General features: G+C 44.8%; 1 protein-coding gene across 1 annotated transcript in view; it reads left to right on the top strand.

The window, feature by feature from the left end:
• The window catches only part of DTHD1 (death domain containing 1), a 104,709-nt gene extending 82,659 nt beyond the window's left edge, over positions 1–22,050 (top strand). The window contains exons 7-10 of the mRNA XM_040335147.1: positions 2,247–2,536; positions 4,808–5,052; positions 7,658–7,715; positions 21,592–22,050. Of these exons, the coding sequence (XP_040191081.1) occupies positions 2,247–2,536; positions 4,808–5,052; positions 7,658–7,715; positions 21,592–21,893 (895 nt within the window). The 3' untranslated portion in view covers positions 21,894–22,050. The remainder of the gene's footprint in view (positions 1–2,246; positions 2,537–4,807; positions 5,053–7,657; positions 7,716–21,591) is intronic.
• The last annotated feature ends 708 nt before the right edge of the window (positions 22,051–22,758 follow it).

The raw sequence follows: 22,758 nt of genomic DNA, 5'->3' as shown, positions 1-22,758 counted from the left end.
CCGCGGGAATCCGACCGCCGCATGTAGCGGACCCCCCACCCGCTAGAAGGCAAGGACGTACATGTACGCCTATTTGCCTGTACGTGCCATTCTGTGGACGTACATATACATGCGGCGGTCGGGAAGTGGTTAATAACACATTACACCTGCACTGTATCACACAACAACCCACATGTCATCCATCTTGTCGGGTTTGTTTATCAGTGCAAAGCTAGAACATGTCACAATAAAAAAAAAAAAAAAAATGAGGGAGTAGCAATCTTGGCCCGATTCGTGTGCCCGGCATCCGCTGGGCACCCGCGATTGCCGACGATTATGGCAGGAGTGTGGATCTGTGTGTGTAAACACACAGATCCACCTCCTGTCAGAGGTGAGGAGACCGATGTGTGTTCCCAGTACAGAGGAACACACATCGGTCTCCTCCCCTTGTGGGTCCCCCTCCCCCTACAGTAAGAATCACTCCCAGGGAACATATTAACCCCTTCAGCGCCCCTAGTGTTAGCCCCTTCCCTGCCAGTCACATTTACACAGTATCAGTGCAGTTTTATCGCTGTATAAATGTGAATGGTCCCAAAAACGTGTCAAAAGTGTCCGTTATGTCCGCCGCAATGTCAGGGACACAATAGAAATTGCAGATCGCCGCCATTACTAGTATAAAAAAAATGAATAAATAAAAATGGCATAAATCCATCCCTTATTTTGTAGACGCTATAACTTTTTCGCAACCCAATCAATATACGCTTATTGCGATTTTTTTTTACCAAAAATATGTAGAAGAATACGTATTGGTCTAAACTGAGGAGAGAAAAAAATAAAAATTGTGATATTTATTAAATCAAAAAGTAAAAAATATTGTTTTTTTTTTATTGTCGCTCTTCTTTTGTTTATAGCGCAAAAAATAAAAACTGAAGAGGTGATCAAATACCACCAAACAAAAGCTCTATTTGTGGGGGAAAAAACATTTAATTTGGGTACAGTGTTGCATGACCGCGCAATTGTCATTCAAAGTGCAACAGCGCTGAAAACTAAAAATTGGTCTGGGCAGGAAGGGGGTGAAAATGCCCTGTATGGAAGTGGTTAAATTGCATGTTTCCTTCCTCCTATTAGCTATTAGCGAATTTATTTTGTGAGATATGATGTAATTGTCACACTTGCATAATGCCAAATTTTGGCGAAATCCAAAGCCTTAACACAGGATGTTGCTGCTTAGAAATCACCCCCACCATGTCCTAATTAAAATAAAACTATGATAAAGAAGTCAAATATTTAAGTTGCTCATAATACTGGGGGGAAAATGTAACCTCTACTATACAAACGTACAAAAAGTCTCTGTCAATGTACCAGCTGGTTGATGAAACAATAATGGGCCAGATTCAGATACATTTGCACTTGCGCCGCGTATCATTGATACGCTACGCCGCCGTATCTTACCTGGCGGAATTTCGAACCCACAGCGAAATCGCGCCGTAAGTTACGGCGGCATAGTATTTTTCTGGCGGCGCATTTGAAATTGGGCGGGTTGGGGGCGTGCTTCATTTAAATGAAGCGCGTCCCCGCGCCGAATGAACTGCGCGTGCTCCGTTTTGAAATTTCCCGCCGTGCTTTGTGCGAAATGACGTCGCACCGACGCAATTTTTTGAACGTAGACGTGAGTTACATCCTTTCCTATTCACGGACGACTTACGCAAAAAAGAAAAAAATTTAAATTCGACGCGGGAACGACGGCCATACTTTAACATGGCACGTCTATCTATACGCCACAGAATAGCAGCTTTAACTATACGCCGGGAAAAGCCGACTAGCGACAACGTAAGAGAATGCGACGGCCGCGCGTACCTTTGTGAATCGCCGGAAAAAGCTAATTAGCATACCCGACGCGGAAAACAACGCAAACTCCACCCAGCGGGCGCCAAAGTATTACACCTACGATCCGAAGGCGTACAAAGCCGTACGCGTGTCGGATCGAAGCCAGAAGCCGTCGTATCTTGGTTTGAGGATTCAAACTAAAGATACGACGCTGCAAATTTGAAAGTACGCCGGAGTATCAGTAGATACGCCGGCGTACTTGCTCTGTGAATCTGGCCCAATGTTTTTAAAAATACTAAGTACAGTAGTCTTCTTTCAGTTACTACGATTTAAACATTGCTCATACATAAACAATCATACATGTTTGAGAGATTTCAGCAACTTGTTTATTATAAAGTTAATATTAAAAGCACATTTTAATCGATCACTGTATGTTTTAGCTTTATTGTAGTTCGTCTGTCTTTGGCTATGGATGCCCCACATTTGATTCAATTTATTCATAGTTTGGAATTTGCTATACACAGCACAATGGTCAATGTGGTTTTGTATAAAAGGAAAGACAACTTTCACAACATCATTGTAGAACTGGTTCCCTCTAAGGAATTAAACTGGGAAATCTCAGCTTTAATAGACACTGGATACACCGGACCACCTGAGCCCTCTGAAGCAATAGCTCTTCAAGAAGGAGACCAAATTCATTTTCAGTTTTGTGGCAACATATCAGCATCGGGTGAGCACATATATTTCTATTACATTGTTATATCAGTAGATGGGCAGTAGGAGCGTCTGTCATATGTAGTGTACTTAAGTGTGAGCTCCATCCCTGCTTTATGCATTACAAACACAATTCAGGCCCCGTACACACGTCCGAGAAACTCGACGAGCAAAACACATCGTTTTGCTGGTCGAGTTCCTTGTGAAGCCGCCGAGGATCTCGGCGAGCCAAGTTTCCCCATTGACTAACGAGGAAATAGAGAACATGTTCTCTATTTGGCTCGACGAGTTCCTCGTCGGTTTCCTCTGCCAAAAGTGTACACACGACCGGTTTCCTCGGCAGAATACGGTTCCCATCGAGTTTCTGGCTGAATTCTGACGAGAAACTTGGTCGTGTGTACGGGGCCTCAGACTTATAACTTAGGACTGAGTGTTATTGGTGGATCTAAAAGAACATTCAGTACTGGTATATATTCATATATTTTGTACATCTGGCTTTTTGTATGTGAGAGGTAGCATCATCAGACCACATTAAAAAAGGAAGTGGGGCAAATAAACGTTGGTAATAACCCCCACACCATTTGCCCTCCTCAAGATTTACAGTAAATAAGAATGCAGATCTTAGATTTACTTTGACTGCAGTTTTTAGCTTCCCAGTGTGGTCAGTCAATTACTGATAATATTTATTGGTATGAGTACTGCAACTAATAAATACTGGCATAGTAACCAACTGGTGTATAATATTTGGCCTTTAAAGTGGATCTTCACTTCACCACAAGCCAAAAACGCTATTAAATACATTTTTTTATATTTAGAGCAAATTCCCCCATCTATCCATGTTGCTGTGCTTTATTTTGCTGAGAAATCTCTTTGCATTACCAACTAGTATTTCTGGTCATTGCTATCTTGAGTAAGGCAGATTATTTACTTCCTGCCCTTAGCTCAAGTATGCATACAGGAGAGTGTGCTTAGCTGAGAAAATCTCTCCTCCTCTTCTCCCCTCCTGAAGACTCCTGGGATGCATGGCATCATTTCCTTAGACAGGAAGCCACTGAAGAATGGTAAAAAAATAAATACAAATAAAACAAGTAAATATATAATACTTTCCTATCGATTTACTAATGCTAGCTGCATAAGGATTAAAAATAATCAATGTTGATCGGGAGAGTGAAGTTCCACTTTAACCGTTTAACGACTGCCGCATGTACATATACGTCGGCAGAATGGCACGGACAGGCAGAACGACATGCCCGCACGTCGCTGCCTAGACGTGGGTCGGGGGTCCGATCGGGACCCCCCCGGTACATATGGCAGTCGTTAATCGTGTGGGAGCGATCCAGGATGAGGGGGCGGTTATTCGTTTATAGCCGCCCCGTCGCGATCGCTCCCCGGAGCTGAAGAACGGGGAGAACCGTATGTAAACACGGCCTCCCCGTGCTTCACTGTGGCGGCTGCATCGATCGTGTCATCCCTTTTATAGGGAGACACAATCGATGACGTCAGACCTACAGCCACACCCCCCTACAGTTGTAAACACACACTAGGTGAAACATAACTCCTTCAGCGCCCCCTGTGGTTAACTCCCAAACTGCAACTGTCATTTTCACAATAAACAATGCAATTGAAATGCATTTTTTGCTGTGAAAATGACAATGGTCCCAAAAATGTGTCAAAATTGTCTGAAGTGTCCGCCATAATGTCGCAGTCACGGAAAAAATCGCTGATCGTTAGTAGTAAAAAAAAAAAAACGTATAAAAATGCAATAAAACTATCCCCTATTTTGTAAACGCTATAAATGTTGCGCAAACCAACCGATAAACGCTTATTGCGATTTTTTTTACCAAAAATAGGTAGAAGAATACGTATCGGCCTAAACTGAGGATTTTTTGTTTTTTTTTATATATATTTTTGGGGGATATTTATTATAGAAAAAAGTAAAAAATATTGATTTTTTTTTCAAAATTGTCGTTCTATTTTTGTTTATAGCACAAAAAATAAAAACCGCAGAGGTGATCAAATACCACCAAAAGAAAGCTCTATTTGTGGGAAGAAAAGGACGCAAATTTAGTTTCGGTACAACATTGCATGACCGCGGAATTACCAGTTAAAGCAGCGCAGTGCCAAATTGTAAAAACACCTCTGGGCATTTAGCTGCATATTGGTCCGGGGCTTACGTGGTTAAGAATACAATGGGGTTGTTTTGCACTGTCTAGTTTTAGTAAATCAACCCCAATGTCTAATTGGCTAAAGATCTTCTATACTATCCCAATTATCTAATGTCTTTCAGATGGCACGGAATCCAATGAAACATACAGGCTGACATTTCACTCACAAAAAATGCACAGAATATCCTTTGATCTCAGTGTTGTTGATGAGTTTGGAAATTATAGCTCACCACATTATAAAGGGACAGTAGCATTCTACAGAGTATCTAAGGAAGATATTGCTACAAGCTACAAGACTGGACTATCAACTGATAGCTCTTTACGACAAAGGACACCAGTATGCAAGCTTCCTATTACTCTCCCCAAGGTAAGGAGAAATAGTAGCATTCATCTCATACTGTATATTTGTAACCAAGAGAGATGCAATTGAAAGGAACAAATCAATACAAGTGTGTAGAAATGTACTTTTTTTTTGCTAGTAAAGAACAGCAACACAGTTGCAAAGATTTGAAAATATACAGTATGTAACATTAACTCATTACAAGGGAGCAGCTAGAAGAAAATACGCCTGGGTTGACTTGTTCCCACTACAAATGTCACCAGGATTTGCAGAAACAAAAGAGTAAAAATAGACAATACCCCAAACAATGACCATTTTATGAAACACAAAAGAGGTACATATTGACTTCTTATAACCCCACACAGGTTGGTCATAAAGCACCAATCCCATTACAGCCATCCTCTGAAAAGCACCAGGATCCGTTTTTTTTATCTCCTTTTTACCATATACACTTGGTGTAATTACTTCTAGTAAGTCCTTAAACTGTGGCACCTGATACTTTCCCTATCCCATCCAGGGCTGGACAGGGACAGAAATTTGGCCCTGGACTTCATCCAGACTGGCCCACTTTGACAGGTCTCACCCACAACGGCTGGACAACTCCCGCACCCCCCCCCCCCCGGCCACCCAAGCCCCCTCTCCCCCTTCACTAGCCACTAGCCGTTCTACTTTATTAGAGTAGAACAGCTGGTACTGGTACTCTTATAGGCAGTACCAGTGGGGAAGCTAGACATTATTTCACCCGGGTCAAAGAATCAGTTTAATGCCCCCCCTTATGGGACAAGATTAGGCAGAAGTGAGAAACTCCCAGGCCATAGCTGTTGAGTCAGCTGTCTGTCCCCTCCCCCATGCTCCTCTGTTGTCCCCCCTGCTCCTCCGGTCCTCCCTCTGCTTCTTTGTTCCCCCCAGGTGAGCGCTGTGGGGAGGGAGAGGAGGTGAGCGCTGCTGGAAGGGAGAGACAGAGGAGCGGAGGGGGGTGGCAGTCCACTGTCACTGAAGTCGGCCCACTGAGCCATCGGCCCACCGGGAAACTCCCTGTAGTACCAATGGCCAGTCCATCCCTGATCCCATCCCATATCTCTTATGGTCCTAAGGCACTGTTATTCATTGGGACCCTATCTACAGTAAGTGCACCGACTATGGCCCTGATTGCATGCCATCCTATCAACCCACTTCAGAATAGTTTTTCTCCTGTTTACTCTGCATACAATCAGCAGTAGACATGCGATCACCAAGGTACTTGGACAATTAGGGAAAGCCCACATCTATAAAAACAGAGCACCATTTTGCTTAGAACAGGATGATCAGGGAATATAGTGATCAACCATATACGTACACTAGACGAAAATATTTTGAGCTCTATCCAGCTGATACTTTGGGAAAGCAGGTGATGGATTTCTTTGCCCAAAACAAATGGTTATTTTGGTCATGCATAGGAACCCTATATAAATACATATTTATATATAAATATTGTAAATGCACTTATATAGTCCATGATTAGCATTCAGTTGCCAGTCCTACAAGGAAGGAACATAAGTGCTTGCTAGACAGAAGTGAGGGTGTTAAAGGTAGGGTATTGGTTTTAAAATGGGGTTAAAAGAGGAGAGAGACTTTTCTTTACTTACTTCATGGACCCTATAAATATTGTAGGTTCCATGTTCAATGTCTATATTTGCTTAGTTGAAAATCCATCCATCCCTTCCTTTCTCTTCTCGTTCTCTGTTCTCATAGACATGCACTGCTGGAGTAAGAAGTATGTAACACAGAGTCAGGAGTAACTAATACACATCATTCAGGCGTCAAGTTGTTTAATGCATCACGTGCAGGGATCAGGTGTGTAACCCACATAGTCCAGGGGTTGGGAGTATGTGAAAGGGTCAGGAGTACAAATCAAAGAGAGTGTGCTAGACAAATTGCAGGGGGAAAACGAGTGCAAAATTTCAGCTACAAGCTATATTCTCCTCCACTTTCGCCTCAACAAAGGCCCCTTACCCCAAATCGCCCCTGTCAGAACAAATTGCACCCTGCAAGGGAAGTGGGGCCTGTGCCCTATCTGACCACCGCTAGCAATTCCACTGCTTATATATTCTTTACAAGCCAAAAAGAGCTTTGAAGCAAGCCCTCACTGACCTTTGTAAAGAATTAATACAGAGATTTCAAAATCGCTGTTTCAGTTGATTTCTAACAGCTTATGGCCCCTTTCGCCAGGGTAGTCTGATCAGATTTGTCTCGGTTTTTCAGGCAGGTCTTAATGGAAGCTCCTTATAAGTTATAAGTTAGTTAGTAAGTGGTTGTGCCCACATACCTGTTGCCAATAAATTTGGCCAGCCGCCAAGCCACACAGCCACCCAAGATAGAGTGAGGAGTGTCAGCCAGGCGACCAGTTCCACTTACAATATACAAAAAAAAACTTTAGTCTGCAAAAGATTCTTCATTTAAAAATTGTTTTTCAATCTTAAATTATCTTAGAATGTTGTAAATTGTGTTTGAAATAATATCCTTTTTGTATAAAGTAAAATATATAATTGTTTTATTTGTTCTGCTATTAACATTGCAGCTGTTGACTTATTCAATTTTGTAAATCACTGATATAATTTTACATGGTACATTGTTTATTGTTTTATACTCCCAGGTGGAGAAATATATCAGTCGCCCATCAAGTACAAAATTAATAACAAGAGATCCTAGAGGTAATCATTTCTGTATTAAGTATAGCACATTTCTTTTTAAAGTACATTCGTTTCCAAATCATATTATTTTGATAAAAAAGTACCTCTTTCTTGTCATTAATAAATCCTAATCAAAGACCACCTGCTGCAGAGGGTCTACCAGTTGGATAGAACCTGCCTTGTAGGTTGTCATGAGATAAGAGAAACAGCAGGACACTAAATATATGATTAAGGGGTATATTTATAAAGCACTCACTGGGAAATCCTTTGCTGTTTTTGGCTTGAGTGACATTCAACATTGTTTGCCTGTCATGCTACAGTCACATTACCCTATTTGAAATAGAACAAACATGGACCAGCTGAATGTATCATCTGGGGAGCTGCTGTCTAATCTTCCTTATACAGTAAGTGGTGAAAAGAGCACATAAAGCCTCGTACACACAAACGGTTTTTCCACAGACAAAGCGTTGGAAATTTGTCCGAAGGGCGTTGGCCAGGAACTTGTCTTGCATACAAATGGCACACAATTCTCAGCCAACAAACACAAACGTAGTGACTGTCAGGTCACCTGTGGCCAGGTGACAAGTGCATCCTGTTGGGGTCAGGGATGCACCACAGGGTAGTGAACCCCATGGACGACTGCTGCGATCAGAGAGGAAGCGTGAGCCCAAGATTCCCCAGGGCGCGCAGTCTAAGACCCAGCTTTGTGTTCACCAGAGCCTCTGGTGGTGAGGATGGCCTTCGCCGCAACTGGATACAGGTCACGACCCCTGGGGTCCCCAAGGTCACGCTCCGCAGGGAGAGAGGGGAAGCAGCAACCAGGACAAGTGATAGTGATGGGTAAGCCGAGGTCGGGGCAACTGGCAGACAAGGGTAAACAAGGAACAGGCCAAGGGTCAGGGAAACAGGCAAACAGGAGAAGTCAGAGACGAGCCAAGGTCGGTACACAGGAAAGTAAACGTAACACACTGCAGACAGGAACAAGCTACAAACAAAGGTTGAACAGCAAAGCAGACTAGCAGTGCAGTGGTTAATATAGGCTTCCTGGGATGGCCTGGGGTGGAGCCGTACAGGGAGGAAGGTGATAAAAGACAGCCAGAAAGAGGGTCAGGTAATGAGGGTCATGAACACATGAGACAGGTAAACTGCCAGACTTTATTGCATATCTATGACAGTGACGTACTATATGAAATTTCAGTTCTTGAGCACCACCCTCTGGGCACCTTCTGCTAATGTCGTGTTTGGTGAGCATTGATTCCAAACATGCGTGTTTGTACGTTAGACTTTTGGCTGACAGACTTGTGTACACACAATTGGAAAATCTGACAACAGACCATGGTCTGCGGAAAATGTATAAGCCTGCCATCCAACATTTGTACGAGGAAAATCCAACAACAATTGTCCGATGGAGCGTACAAACGGTTGGATTTTAGGCCAACATTCTGTCAACACACAATTCCCGTCGGAAAATCCAATCGTGTGTACATATGAGCCTTTAGCCTGCAGGCGAATTTGCCAGATGAAGCTAAAACACACACCCTGTAGAATAAAATTGTGCCACTTCTAATTTTTTATGTCGTACAATATTAGCAAAACAGTTTATCAAGCACAAATTTTCAGTAAAATAATACACTAAGGTTAATATCTTACTGTTAGCCTCTGATGCAGCTGTTATCATACTAATGAAACCAGTCAGGCATTTTTCCCACTACCTGAGGTTCCAGTCGATCCCCAATATGCCCATACAGCACAGATAGGGGGAAAAGTATTTGGCTACTAGGGATGAGCTCCGCGTTCGATTCGAACGTATGTTCGAATCGAACATCGCTCGTTCGTCGAAAATCGAACAAAACGGGTCGTTCGCGCCAAATTCGAATGACACAAAATGTCCCATAATTCACTGGGGCGTTGAGCGCTGATGATTGGCCAAGCATGCTGTATGTCCCGCATGCTTGGCCAATCACAGCGCTCAAAAAACGAAGAGCCATAATTGGCCAAAGCCAGGGTGGCTTTGGCCAATTATGGCTCAGGGGGATTTAGTACACGCCCCCCACTATAAAAGGCAGCCTGCACGGCTGCCTAGTGTAGTGTGTTGGCGGTTCTAGAGAAGATCAGTCAGTCAGACAGAGAGAGATAGAGAGATAGAGACACAGTGTCTTAACTAGATAGATAGATAGATAGATAGATAGATAGATAGAGTAGGAAGTGTAGTCAGTATAGTTAAAAGTACAGTTTGTAGAGAATATATTCACATCCTTAGGCGTTGTCAATATATTTATAAACTGTACAGCTCAGCTAGTTTATCTATTAGTATCTGTCAGGCAGGAGATTGTTCTACATGCAGCGCTCTAACGTGTTGTATTGCCTGCATTAGGGATTTACTTTAAATATAATTATTCTGTGTTATTTAACGTGTGCTAGTTAATTGCACACACAGACGCATTACCTGTTACTGCACGTGTGCAATTTATTTGCACAGAAGCGCAGTCGCTGTTAATGCAACTGGGCTATTGAATTACACAGAAACGCAGTCGCTATTACTGCGTGCGTGCTGTTTAATAGCAACTAAAGGCAGTTGGTGTCACTGCGTGCGTGCTGTTAAATCACATTTGACCGCAGTGGCTATTACTGCGTGCGTGCTGTTTAATAGCAACTAAAGGCAGTTGGTGTCACTGCGTGTGTGCTGTTAAATCGCATTTGACCGCAGTCGCTATTACTGCGTGCGTGCTGTTTAATAGCAACTAAAGGCAGTTGGTGTCACTGCGTGCGTGCTGTTAAATCGCATTTGACCGCAGTCGCTATTACTGCGTGCGTGCTGTTTAATAGCAACTAAAGGCAGTTGGTGTCACTGCGTGCGTGCTGTTAAATCGCATTTGACCGCAGTCGCTATTACTGCGTGCGTGCTGTTTAATAGCAACTAAAGGCAGTTGGTGTCACTGCGTGCGTGCTGTTAAATCGCATTAGACCGCAGTCGCTATTACTGCGTGCGTGCTGTTTAATAGCAACTAAAGGCAGTTGGTGTCACTGCGTGCGTGCTGTTAAACCGCATTAGACCGCAGTCGCTATTACTGCGTGCGTGCTGTTTAATAGCAACTAAAGGCAGTTGGTGTCACTGCGTGCGTGCTGTTAAATCGCATTTGACCGCAGTCGCTATTACTGCGTGCGTGCAGTTTAATAGCAACTAAAGGCAGTTGGTGTCACTGCGTGCGTGCTGTTAAATCGCATTTGACCGCAGTGGCTATTACTGCGTGCGTGCTGTTTAATAGCAACTAAAGGCAGTTGGTGTCACTGCGTGCGTGCTGTTAAATCGCATTTGACCGCAGTCGCTATTACTGCGTGCGTGCTGTTTAATAGCAACTAAAGGCAGTTGGTGTCACTGCGTGCGTGCTGTTAAATCGCATTAGACCGCAGTCGCTATTACTGCGTGCGTGCTGTTTAATAGCAACTAAAGGCAGTTGGTGTCACTGCGTGCGTGCTGTTAAATCGCATTTGACCGCAGTCGCTATTACTGCGTGCGTGCTGTTTAATAGCAACTAAAGGCAGTTGGTGTCACTGCGACTATTTTGTTACTTTACACTTGAGCCAAGTCGCTCTTACTGTGTGGTTGCTGTTTAATACCATCTGAAAGCAGTTGGTGTGACAGCGACTATTTTGTTACATAACACTTGAGCCAAGTCGCTCTTACTGTGTGGTTGCTGTTTAATACCATCTGAACGCAGTTGGTGTGACTGCGACTATTTTGTTACTTTACACTTGAGCCAAGTCGCTCTAACTGTGTGGTTGCTGTTTAATACCATCTGAACGCAGTTGGTGTGACTGCGACTATTTTGTTACATAACACTTGAGCCAAGTCGCTCTTACTGTGTGGTTGCTGTTTAATACCATCTGAAAGCAGTTGGTGTGACAGCGACTATTTTGTTACATAACACTTGAGCCAAGTCGCTCTTACTGTGTGGTTGCTGTTTAATACCATCTGAACGCAGTTGGTGTGACAGCGACTATTTTGTTACTTTACACTTGAGCCAAGTCGCTCTTACTGTGTGGTTGCTGTTTAATACCATCTGAAAGCAGTTGGTGTGACAGCGACTATTTTGTTACATAACACTTGAGCCAAGTCGCTCTTACTGTGTGGTTGCTGTTTAATACCATCTGAAAGCAGTTGGTGTGACAGCGACTATTTTGTTACATAACACTTGAGCCAAGTCGCTCTTACTGTGTGGTTGCTGTTTAATACTATCTGAACGCAGTTGGTGTGACTGCGACTATTTTGTTACTTTACACTTGAGCCAAGTCGCTCTTACTGTGTGGTTGCTGTTTAATACCATCTGAACGCAGTTGGTGTGACTGCGACTATTTTGTTACTTTACACTTGAGCCAAGTCGCTCTTACTGTGTGGTTGCTGTTTAATACCATCTGAAAGCAGTTGGTGTGACAGCGACTATTTTGTTACATAACACTTGAGCCAAGTCGCTCTTACTGTGTGGTTGCTGTTTAATACCATCTGAACGCAGTTGGTGTGACAGCGACTATTTTGTTACTTTACACTTGAGCCAAGTCGCTCTTACTGTGTGGTTGCTGTTTAATACCATCTGAACGCAGTTGGTGTGACTGCGACTATTTTGTTACTTTACACTTGAGCCAAGTCGCTCTTACTGTGTGGTTGCTGTTTAATACCATCTGAACGCAGTTGGTGTGACTGCGACTATTTTGTTACTTTACACTTGAGCCAAGTCGCTCTTACTGTGTGGTTGCTGTTTAATACCATCTGAACGCAGTTGGTGTGACTGCGACTATTTTGTTACTTTACACTTGAGCCAAGTCGCTCTTACTGTGTGGTTGCTGTTTAATACCATCTGAACGCAGTTGGTGTGACTGCGACTATTTTGTTACTTTACACTTGAGCCAAGTCGCTCTTACTGTGTGGTTGCTGTTTAATACCATCTGAACGCAGTTGGTGTGACTGCGACTATTTTGTTACTTTACACTTGAGCCAAGTCGCTCTTACTGTGTGGTTGCTGTGTAATACCATCTGAACGCAGTTGGTGTGACAGCGACTATTTTGTTACATAACACCTGAACGCATAACTATGGCTGGAAGGACAAAGAGAGGCAGAGAGTCACGAGGGCAAGCAGGCTCTGCTTCTAGAGGTAACGCTGGTGATGGATGTGGTGCATCCTCTTCAGCACGTGGCCGTGGCCGCTCGTCCTTCTTTTCGGGAGCTGGCCGTGTTGAGCCTCAACATGCTGAGAAATTAGTTGAGTGGATGACCAAGCCGTCCTCATCCTCCTCATCCTCTCTCACACAGACTGATTATAGTTTGTCTGGCAAATCAGCTGCCAAGGCGTCCTCTACCCTCTGCACAATGGGATCACACAATCCTTCCCTAGTCCCACCGTGTCCTCCTGAGGAGTCCCCCGAACTGTTTCAACACAGTGTTGGGTACATGCTAGCTGAAGATGCGCAGCGTTTTGAAGACTCCGATGACGGAACACTGATAGAGGAAGGCATTGATGTGAGCCCAGGGAGAGGGGGTGGCCGAGAGGGACAACAATCTGGGAGTGATGTTCCCCCAGCTGGAGCATACTGCCAGGTTGTCGCCAGTGATGATGAGGAGGGAGGGGATGATGAGGTCATTGACTCTACCTGGGTGCCTGGTAGGAGAGAGGAGGAGGAGGAAGAGGACGAGGCACAGGCACATCTTCAAAGAGGCAGGAAGCCCTCCAGGGGTCAGCTTAAGGGCAGTACACCAACTGCATTACGTGGCGCTGCTGTGTCTCAACGGTACAGCAAAAGTTCTTTGGTGTGGGCCTTTTTTGAAACCTGTTCATCAGATCCTACCTTTGCTGTTTGCAACATATGTCTCAAGCGTATCTCGCGTGGCCAAAACATCACCCGCTTGGGCACCACATGCTTGTCCAGACATATGTCGACCTGCCATGCAGCTCGTTGGCAGGCATACCAGAAAGACCCACACCAAAGACCAAAGCGGTCCTCCCCTTGCCCTTCTGTGACCTCAAACCCCACTAGACCCCCAGTCCTCTCTGCAGCCTGCACCGAAGCTGTAGAAATAGGTGTGTCACAACGTAGTAGTGGTAGTACATCCGGCCAATCTACTGATATTACCAGACAAATTTCCCTGCCCCAGCTGCTGCAGCGCCGAAAGAAGTACGCTCCCAGCCATCCACATGCCCAGCGGTTGAATGCTAGCTTAGCAAAATTGCTAGCACTTCAACTGCTACCTTTTCAGTTGGTAGATTCTGCCCCCTTCCGTGAGTTTGTGGAATGTGCAGTACCTCAGTGGCAAGTACCCAAACGCCACTTTTTTTCACGGAAGGCGATTCCGGCTCTCTACCGGCATGTGGAAGGCAATGTCCATACCTCGCTGGACAGGGCGGTCAGTGGTAAGGTGCATCTTACCGCTGACTCATGGTCCAGCAGGCATGGACAGGGACGTTACCTGTCTTTTACGGCCCATTGGGTGACTCTGCTGGCAGCTGGGAAGGACGCAGGTCAAGGTACAGTAGTTTTGGAGGTTGTTCCACCACCACGCCTCCAAAACACTACAACTGCTTGTGACACACCTCTCTCCTCCACCCCCTCCTCTTCTTCTTCCTCTGTGGCCTCTTCCTGTGGTGATGTTGGCTCAGAACCAGCCGTGCTCCGTAGGCGTACGACGGGCTACGCAGGAATGCAGGCCAAGAGATGCCATGCGGTCCTAGAGCTGGTGTGCTTGGGAGACAGGAGCCACACTGGGGAAGAGGTTCTTTCAGCTCTGCAGGGGCAGGCTCAGAGGTGGTTGACGCCACGCCAGCTGAAGCCTGGAATGGTGGTCAGCGATAATGGCACCAACCTCCTCTCTGCCCTGCGACGTGGAAAACTCACCCATGTGCCCTGTTTTGCGCATGTTCTCAATTTGGTGGTGCAGCGGTTCTTGGGCAGGTACCCTGGCTTACAGGATGTCCTGAGGCAGGCCAGGAAAGTCTGTGTGCATTTCCGGAGGTCATATAATGCCACTGCTCGGCTGACAGACCTCCAGAGGGAATACAACCTGCCCAAGAACCGCCTAATCTGTGACATGCCCACCAGATGGAACTCTACGTTGGCCATGCTGCAGCGGCTGCACACGCAGCAGAGGGCCATCAATGAGTACCTGTGCCAATATGGCAGCAGAACTGGCTCAGGGGAGCTTGGTTTTTTTTCACCACGCCAGTGGGCCTTGATCAGGGATGCATGCACTGTCCTGTCACCATTTGAGGAGGCCACGAGGATGGTGAGCAGTGACAGTGCATGCATCAGTGATACTGTCCCACTTATTCACATGTTGGAGCACACCCTACGTGGAATAATGGACAGGGCCCTTGAGGCAGAACAGAGGGAGGAAGAGGAGGACTTCCTTACCTCTCAAGGCCCCCTTTATCCAGACACTGTTCCTGCTTGCCCACCTGGAACACAGGAAGAGGAGGAGGAGGATGAGGAAGAGGAGGAGGAGGAGGATTGTATCAGCAGCATGGAGGTGGAGCCTAGCACTCAGCATCAACAGCAGCAGTCTTCAAGGGATCATTTACAGTCCCAAGGAACACGTGGACTTTTACGTGGCTGGGATGAGGTGGCTGAGGATCCTGTCGTCCTCAGTGACCGAGAGGACTGTGCCCCGAATGCCTCTGCAAACCTACGCTGCATGGCCTCCCTGATCCTGCAAAGCCTGCGTAAGGATCCTCGTGTACGTGCTATCAAGGAGAGGGATCATTACTGGCTGGCAACTCTCCTTGATCCACGTTACAAGAGTAAGGTAGCGGATCTTATGTTGCCATCGCAGAGGGAGCAGAAGATGAAACTACTGCGGGAGGCCTTGCAGAAGGGTCTGTGCAATGCGTTCCCAGAACCGGGGGGATTACCAAAACCTGGCCCTGGACAACGTCTTGCAGAGGCTTCGGTGAGTCAGAGAAGGAGCGGTGGAGAAGGTGGCCGTCTGACCGATGCGTTCAGACAATTTTTTAGTCCGCAGCCCCAAGGTCTGACCGGTTCCAGCAACCATCGCCAGCGTCTGGTTTACATGGTCTGGGAATACCTAGCGGCAAGATCCGACTTGGACACCTTCCCCACGAAAAATCCTCTGGCTTACTGGGTCTTGAGGATGGATCACTGGCCAGAGCTTGCACAGTACGCAATTGAGCTACTGGCTTGCCCTGCATCCAGTGTTCTTTCAGAACGCACATTCAGTGCTGCTGGAGGCTTTGTGACCGATCACAGGGTACGCCTCTCCACCGACTCTGTTGATCGACTGACCTTCATCAAAATGAATCAGGCTTGGATCAACACCGGCTACCAAGCACCTGATGCTGATGTTACTGAATAAGAATTTTGTGTTGAAATATCAGATCCCTTTGAGACTGCTGATGCTGAGTGACTGTCCTGTTGTGCTGCTGATGGAATATCCTTCTCCTCCTCACTTTTCATGCTGTTAGCTAGTAAGAAATTTTGTTTTTCTGTGCTCCGCCAGCAGTGCCTAAGGCCTAATTTTTCTGCCCCTGTTTAACAGGGGCGCCTAATAACAATTTTTGATGCAATACTTTGCACGTGGCCTAAGGCCTAATTTTTGTGCCCCTGTGTAACAGGGGCGTCTAATAACAATTTTTGATGCAATACTTTGCACGTGGCCTAAGGCATAATTTTTCTGCCCCTGTGTAACAGGGGTGTCTAATAACAATTTTTGATGCAATACTTTGCATGTGGCCTAAGGCACAATTTTTGTGCCCCTGTGTAACAGGGGCGTCTAATAACAATTTTTGATGCAATACTTTGCACGTGGCCTAAGGCACAATTTTTGTGCCCCTGTGTAACAGGGGCACCTAATAACAATTTTTGATGCAATACTTTGCACGTGGCTCCTTGTTGCGCTCCAATTACAGATATTGGGAGGGGTTGCAGTGTTATATTGCGCCTACGGACACATTTTTATGCCCCTGTGTAACAGGGGCGCCTAATAACAATTTTTGATGCAATACTTTGCACGTGGCTCCTTGTTGCGCTCCAATTACAGATATTGGGAGGGGTTGCAGTGTTATGTTGCGCCTACGGACACATTTTTATGCCCCTGTGTAACAGGGGCGCCTAATAACAATTTTTGATGCAATACTTTGCACGTGGCTCCTTGTTGCGCTCCAATTACAGATATTGGGAGGGGTTGCAGTGTTATGTTGCGCCTACGGACACATTTTTATGCCCCTGTGTAACAGGGGCGCCTAATAACAATTTTTGATGCAATACTTTGCACGTGGCTCCTTGTTGCGCTCCAATTACAGATATTGGGAGGGGTTGCAGTGTTATGTTGCGCCTACGGACACATTTTTATGCCCCTGTGTAACAGGGGCGCCTAATAACAATTTTTGATGCAATACTTTGCACGTGGCTCCTTGTTGCGCTCCAATTACAGATATTGGGAGGGGTTGCAGTGTTATGTTGCGCCTACGGACACATTTTTATGCCCCTGTGTAACAGGGGCGCCTAATAACAATTTTTGATGCAATACTTTGCACGTGGCTCCTTGTTGCGCTCCAATTACAGATATTGGGAGGGGTTGCAGTGTTATGTTGCGCCTACGGACACATTTTTATGCCCCTGTGTAACAAGGGCGCCTAATAACAATTTTTGATGCAATACTTTGCACGTGGCTCTTTGTTGCGCTACAATTACAGTATGTTTGAGGGGTGCCCTTTTTTCTACAATTTTGCTTTCCCAAAAAGATAATGCCACCCCCCCACCACCCCTAAAATAATCAAGATATTGTTCCCACACAGCACGTGCGCAACCAGTATTAAATTACTTTGTTCTTATAATAATTTAATGTTGTGCAGGGACATTTCTAAACATGTGCCACTACTAGAGACACACAGCAGGTGTGATATTTGAAGGAATTTTTCATTTTTTTTTTCACTTTAAACATCATTAAAATCGCTGCTCCGCAAAAACGTCCGTTTTTAAAATATTTTTTTCGATTGATACATGTTCCCTGGGGCAAGACCCGGGTTCTGAAAGACGTTTACCAACATTAAATTGAATATTGGTCTTTAAAATGATCGTTTTTGAATTCGAACGTTCGAGTCCCATAGACTTCAATGGGGTTCTAAATGTTCCCGCGAACCCGCGGTCTGTTCGAACGTTCTGATGCGAACCGAACTCGGGTATGTTCGGCTCATCCCTATTGGCTACCTATTATACCATCACATTGGATGTATTGTATTAAATCTTGCAGCTGGGAACATTGACGCCTGTTGCCACTAATAAAATTTCAGGGGATGTTGTTTTTCTGATCCTAGTATTGGACATGTGTTAACTGATATTTTGGTTCAGATGCAGAGTCAGGCCTGCTATACTGCAGTGTTCTGTCCAGTACATCGGATGTCATGCATACTTGGAGATGTTCTATCCCCTCTTGTGTTATATACAGTACATAGTTTGATACAGACCTAGTTGAAAGATGCTCCATCAGTGTGTGCAATCTCCATTCTTAGCACGTGGGGCCTTACTTACAAAATCAACATATGCATTGTATGTAAGAGACATTTAAAGGCATAAAGGCTGGAATTGTGGAATTACAAACATTATTCAAATATGCTTAATCCATGGCTTCTTGGTGATTATAATTGGGGCTCAGTCCTAACAGTCGAACATACTATATATTTTATTGAGATATTGGATACAAGTCAACAAGTCAATAGGACAAATATAATCTTTTTGCACGTACTGTAGTGTTAGACTGACCTATATACACTGCTTAAAGAAATGTTTTTAATCAGAGTATAGAATCAAGTCAATTAAACACCTGGGATATTGATCTGTTCATTTAAGTAGCGTAGGGGTTTGTTAATCAGTTTCAGCTGCTTTGGTGTTAATAAAATTAACAACAGGTGCACTTGATGGACAACAATGAGAAAACCTCCAAAACAGTAATTGTTTTACAGGTGGGGGCTACTGACACTTTTTTTTCCTTAAGCCCTGTACACACGGCCAGGAATCCCATCAGGAAAAAAACGTTGGTTTTCCTGACGGGATTCCTGGCAAGCTTTCCTTGCAAAGCCGTGCATACAGACGGCCATTCAAAAGAACCGCCGTTCTTTTGAATGGCAAGAATGCGGTGACGTCACCGACTACGACGAGCCTGCGTTCATCACATTCGATGCCGTTGCCGCCATATTACTACACCCTACACTACCCTTGTATGCTACCGCGCATGCGTCAAAGTCTTTTCGAGCATGCACGGGTTTACCTGGGGACAGGTAAGCATACACACTAACGTTTTTGTCGGCAGGAAACACTCTGCCCAGAATTCAGATGAGAAAATAGAGAGCAGGTTCTCTTACACACGCACGGTTTTCTCGGCAAAAAGCTCTCCCAGCAGCTTTCTTGTGGAGAAAAATGTGCATGTGTACGAGGCTTAACTCATCTTTGCTGACTGATTTTCCTCTAGTTTTGCATTTTCCTAGGGTCAGGGTCACTTCTGATAGCATGAGGTGATACCTGGATCCTTTAATGTGTTGCACAGGCAGCCCAATTCCTTCAGGATGGCACATCAACATGTACCATTGCCAGAAGGTTTTCTGTGTCTCCCAGCACAGTCTCAAGAGCATGCAGGAGATTCCAGGAGACAGGCAGTTACTCTAGGAGAGCTGGACGGGGCCATAGAAGGTCCTTAACCCATCAGCAGGACCGTTATCTGCTCCTATGTGCAAGGAGGAACAGGATGAGCACGCTAGAGCCCTACAAAATGACCTCCAGCAGGCCACTGGTGTGAATGTCTCTGACCAAACAATCAGAAACAGACTTCATGAGGGTAGCCGGAAGGCCTAACATCTTTTAGTGGGCCCTGTGTTCACTGCCCAGCACCGCAGAGCTCAATTGGCATTTGCGATTGAACACCAGAATTGGCAAGTCCAACACTGGGGCCCTGAGCTTTTAACAGATGAGAGCAGGTTCACCCAGAGCACCTGTGACAGATGTGAAAGGGTTTGGAAAAACCGTGGAGAACCTCATGCTGCCTGTAACATAGTTCAGCATGATGGGTTTGGTGGTGGGTCAGTGATGGTCTGGGGAGGCATATCCATGGAGGGACGCACAGACCTTTACAGACTAGACAATGACACCCAGACTGAAATTAGGTATCAGGTTTAAATCCTTGGACCCATTGTCAGAACCTATGCTGGTGCAGTGGGTCCTGGGTTCCTTCTGATGCATAACAATGCCCTGCCTCATGTGGCGAGAGTACGAGAGTATGCAGCCAGTTCCTGGAGGATGAAGTAATTAATACTATTGAATGGCCCCCATGCTTGCCTGACCTTAATCCAAAAGAACACCTCTGGTGATTATGTTTCTATCCATCCGATGCCACCAGGTTGCACTTCAGTTTGTTTAAGAGCTCAGTGATGCCCTGGTCTAGATCTGGGAGGAAATACCCCAAGACACCATCCGTTGTCTCATTAGGAGCATGCCCCGACATTGTCAGACATCCATACAAGCACGTGGGGGCCATACAAGCTACTGCATACCATTTTGAGTAGCCTCCTGCATAATTTTTTCACTTTGATTTTTGGGGTGTCTTTGAATTCAGCCCTCTGTAGGTTGATAATTTTCATTTCTATTAAATGATGTGCCATCCTTTCATTCCTAACACGTTACCAGTCCACATCAGTATAGATATCCAGCATTATATTTTTCCCTATTGGGATCTGATGTGGTTTCAAAGTGGTCCTTTAGTTTTTTTGAGCAGTGTATTTTGGATGCATTGCCCTGATATATGAACTTTATATATTGGTAAATATATGTGTTGGGAGCTCACTTAGGGGCTGGGTGATGGTTTTATTAGTAATTGTGTGTCTCTTGACTAGAATTTTATATTGTTGTCTATTGCATTAATTTTAATATAATATTGGTACCATTATATAAATGTATACAGTATTTGCCGGCGTATAAGGCGACTGGGCGTATAAGGAGACCCCCTAATTTTCCAGCTAAAAGGTTGGTTTTGGGATATACTCACCTTATAAGATGACCCCCTTCTGACTCACCTCACTGTGCCCATTGCATAACACACTGTGCCCATTGCCTACCTCACTGTGCCCATTGCCTACCTCACTGTTCCGATCTCTAAACCTTATCCCTGTATGCAGAGTCAGACTTCGGCGTCCATTGTTCAAAAGCCACGTCTCCTCCTCATCCTGTTCCGTGATAGGCGAAAACACTCAGTTTCCCAGCAGAGCCTGTGTTCAGTGTTCCGCCTATCATGGACATCCTCGGACGAGAGGACGTCCGTGATAGGCGGAACACTGAACACAGGCTCTGCTGGGAAACTGAGTGTTCCGCCTATCATAGAACAGGACGAGAAGGAGGTGCGGCTTTTGAACCATGGATGCCTGCAGTCTGACTCTGCATACAGGTACCAGCCTATAAGACGACCCCCGATTTTTGGGGGATATTTTTAAGTACAAATGGTCTTCTTATACGCCGGAAAATACGGTACATGCCTAAATGTGTTCCCTACTTTTCATAATGTTTTTAAATGTGGAGTCACAAGTCATAGCCAGGCTTTTAGAATTTTGAGAGATTTTGTATTGGATTTATACCAGAGACTCCTCCATCTGGCATTTGTTTGGTTATATTTTGGTGTCTTCTTACCCTGATAATTTGGGGATTAGACCGTAGGAACCTTGGGGATTTTATCATTATTGGATTTTCATTGGCCATGTATTATACTGAAAATATTACTTGCTTTTACCATTCTAATATTACTTTTTATTATGTTACCTGTACTTGAACTTGGTTACTATGAACAGCACCTCTTTCCTTTGCTTTACAATTTTCCCTATACTGTTATTAGTTGACAGTTATTTCCTTTGTTGACAGACCTTCTATGGGACAGCGTGCTGAAATGGTTGGCTCGTGAACTCTCAGAAGAGGATGCCAGTGAGTTGTTTCTGTCTCTTCCTATTCAGCGGAGTACTGTCCAGTTGGTGAGACTAAAGAACCCAGATAACCTGGCTGCACAGGTCTATGAACTACTAAGTCTTTGGAAGAAAAGACTTCCAACTTCAACAGACAAGTTCCGACTCTTAGCACGCCACTTAAACAAAAGTGGCCGAAGCGATTTAGTTGAACAGATGAAAGCAAAATGGGAGTCCAAAATATCTTTAACAGCAAACCGCTAGATTAAAAAAACACATGCGACTGGCTGAAATGTATTATTTTAAAATGTTACTTGGCTTGTATGGTGGTCTGCTTTGGAAATATTATCCACCACCATGATTCATTTTCACTTTTTCTACTTTAAATAGAATTTGTCAGAAAAAAAAAGATGTTACAGGTACAAATTATCTTCGATCGCCTCCAAAAGCCTGTAGATACAATTAATGCTGTACTGTTCTGACACACAATGCTTTGGCCTTAATTGCATTGAAGTTTGCCCACTACTTCCTATCTCCTGCACAATCTTATTGACCAGTGAGGCAGCCCATTAAAGTGGACCAATAGGAATGTGTGACAACAGGAGGTATAGGAAAACATTAATGCTACACTAACCTGTTGAGCCATTGCTTGTTAGAGGCTGCGCCCGCTTGTAGACCTTTTTCTGTAGACTGCAATGGATTCAATTACTCCTAAAACAGAGAGAACAGGAACACAAAAGGGCCATAGGTGCTCAGTTCTTAAAGAGGAACTGCAGTCTGCTCACATAATGTGTAAGAGAAACACCTTTGCAATTCTGAAGCTTTCCTCCAAACTCTTTGCATATTATTTTATATATACTGTGATTTTGTACTAGCCAAATTTGCAGCAGAAATCTCCCTCCATTGAGTCTGGCTGCAACCATTTTAACTGTGGGTAGCTGAAGCTTCTGCCTGTTCACTTCCTCGATTTACACAGACACACAGAGGCACACCTTCAGCTCTGAAGCACTGCAGCTCTCATTGACCCTCTTAAGACTCATCCCCTCTCCCTTCCTGGCAAACTCACATGCGAGTGAGAGAGAGAGCTGTGCATGATGTCATAAGCCTATGCTAATGACCAGACAAGAAA

Source organism: Rana temporaria, chromosome 1 (genome assembly GCF_905171775.1).
Source record: "Rana temporaria chromosome 1, aRanTem1.1, whole genome shotgun sequence".
Taxonomy (NCBI): domain Eukaryota; kingdom Metazoa; phylum Chordata; class Amphibia; order Anura; family Ranidae; genus Rana; species Rana temporaria.
The sequence above is the reverse complement of the archived record's forward strand: the minus strand, read 5'-3'. Positions and strand labels throughout refer to the sequence as shown.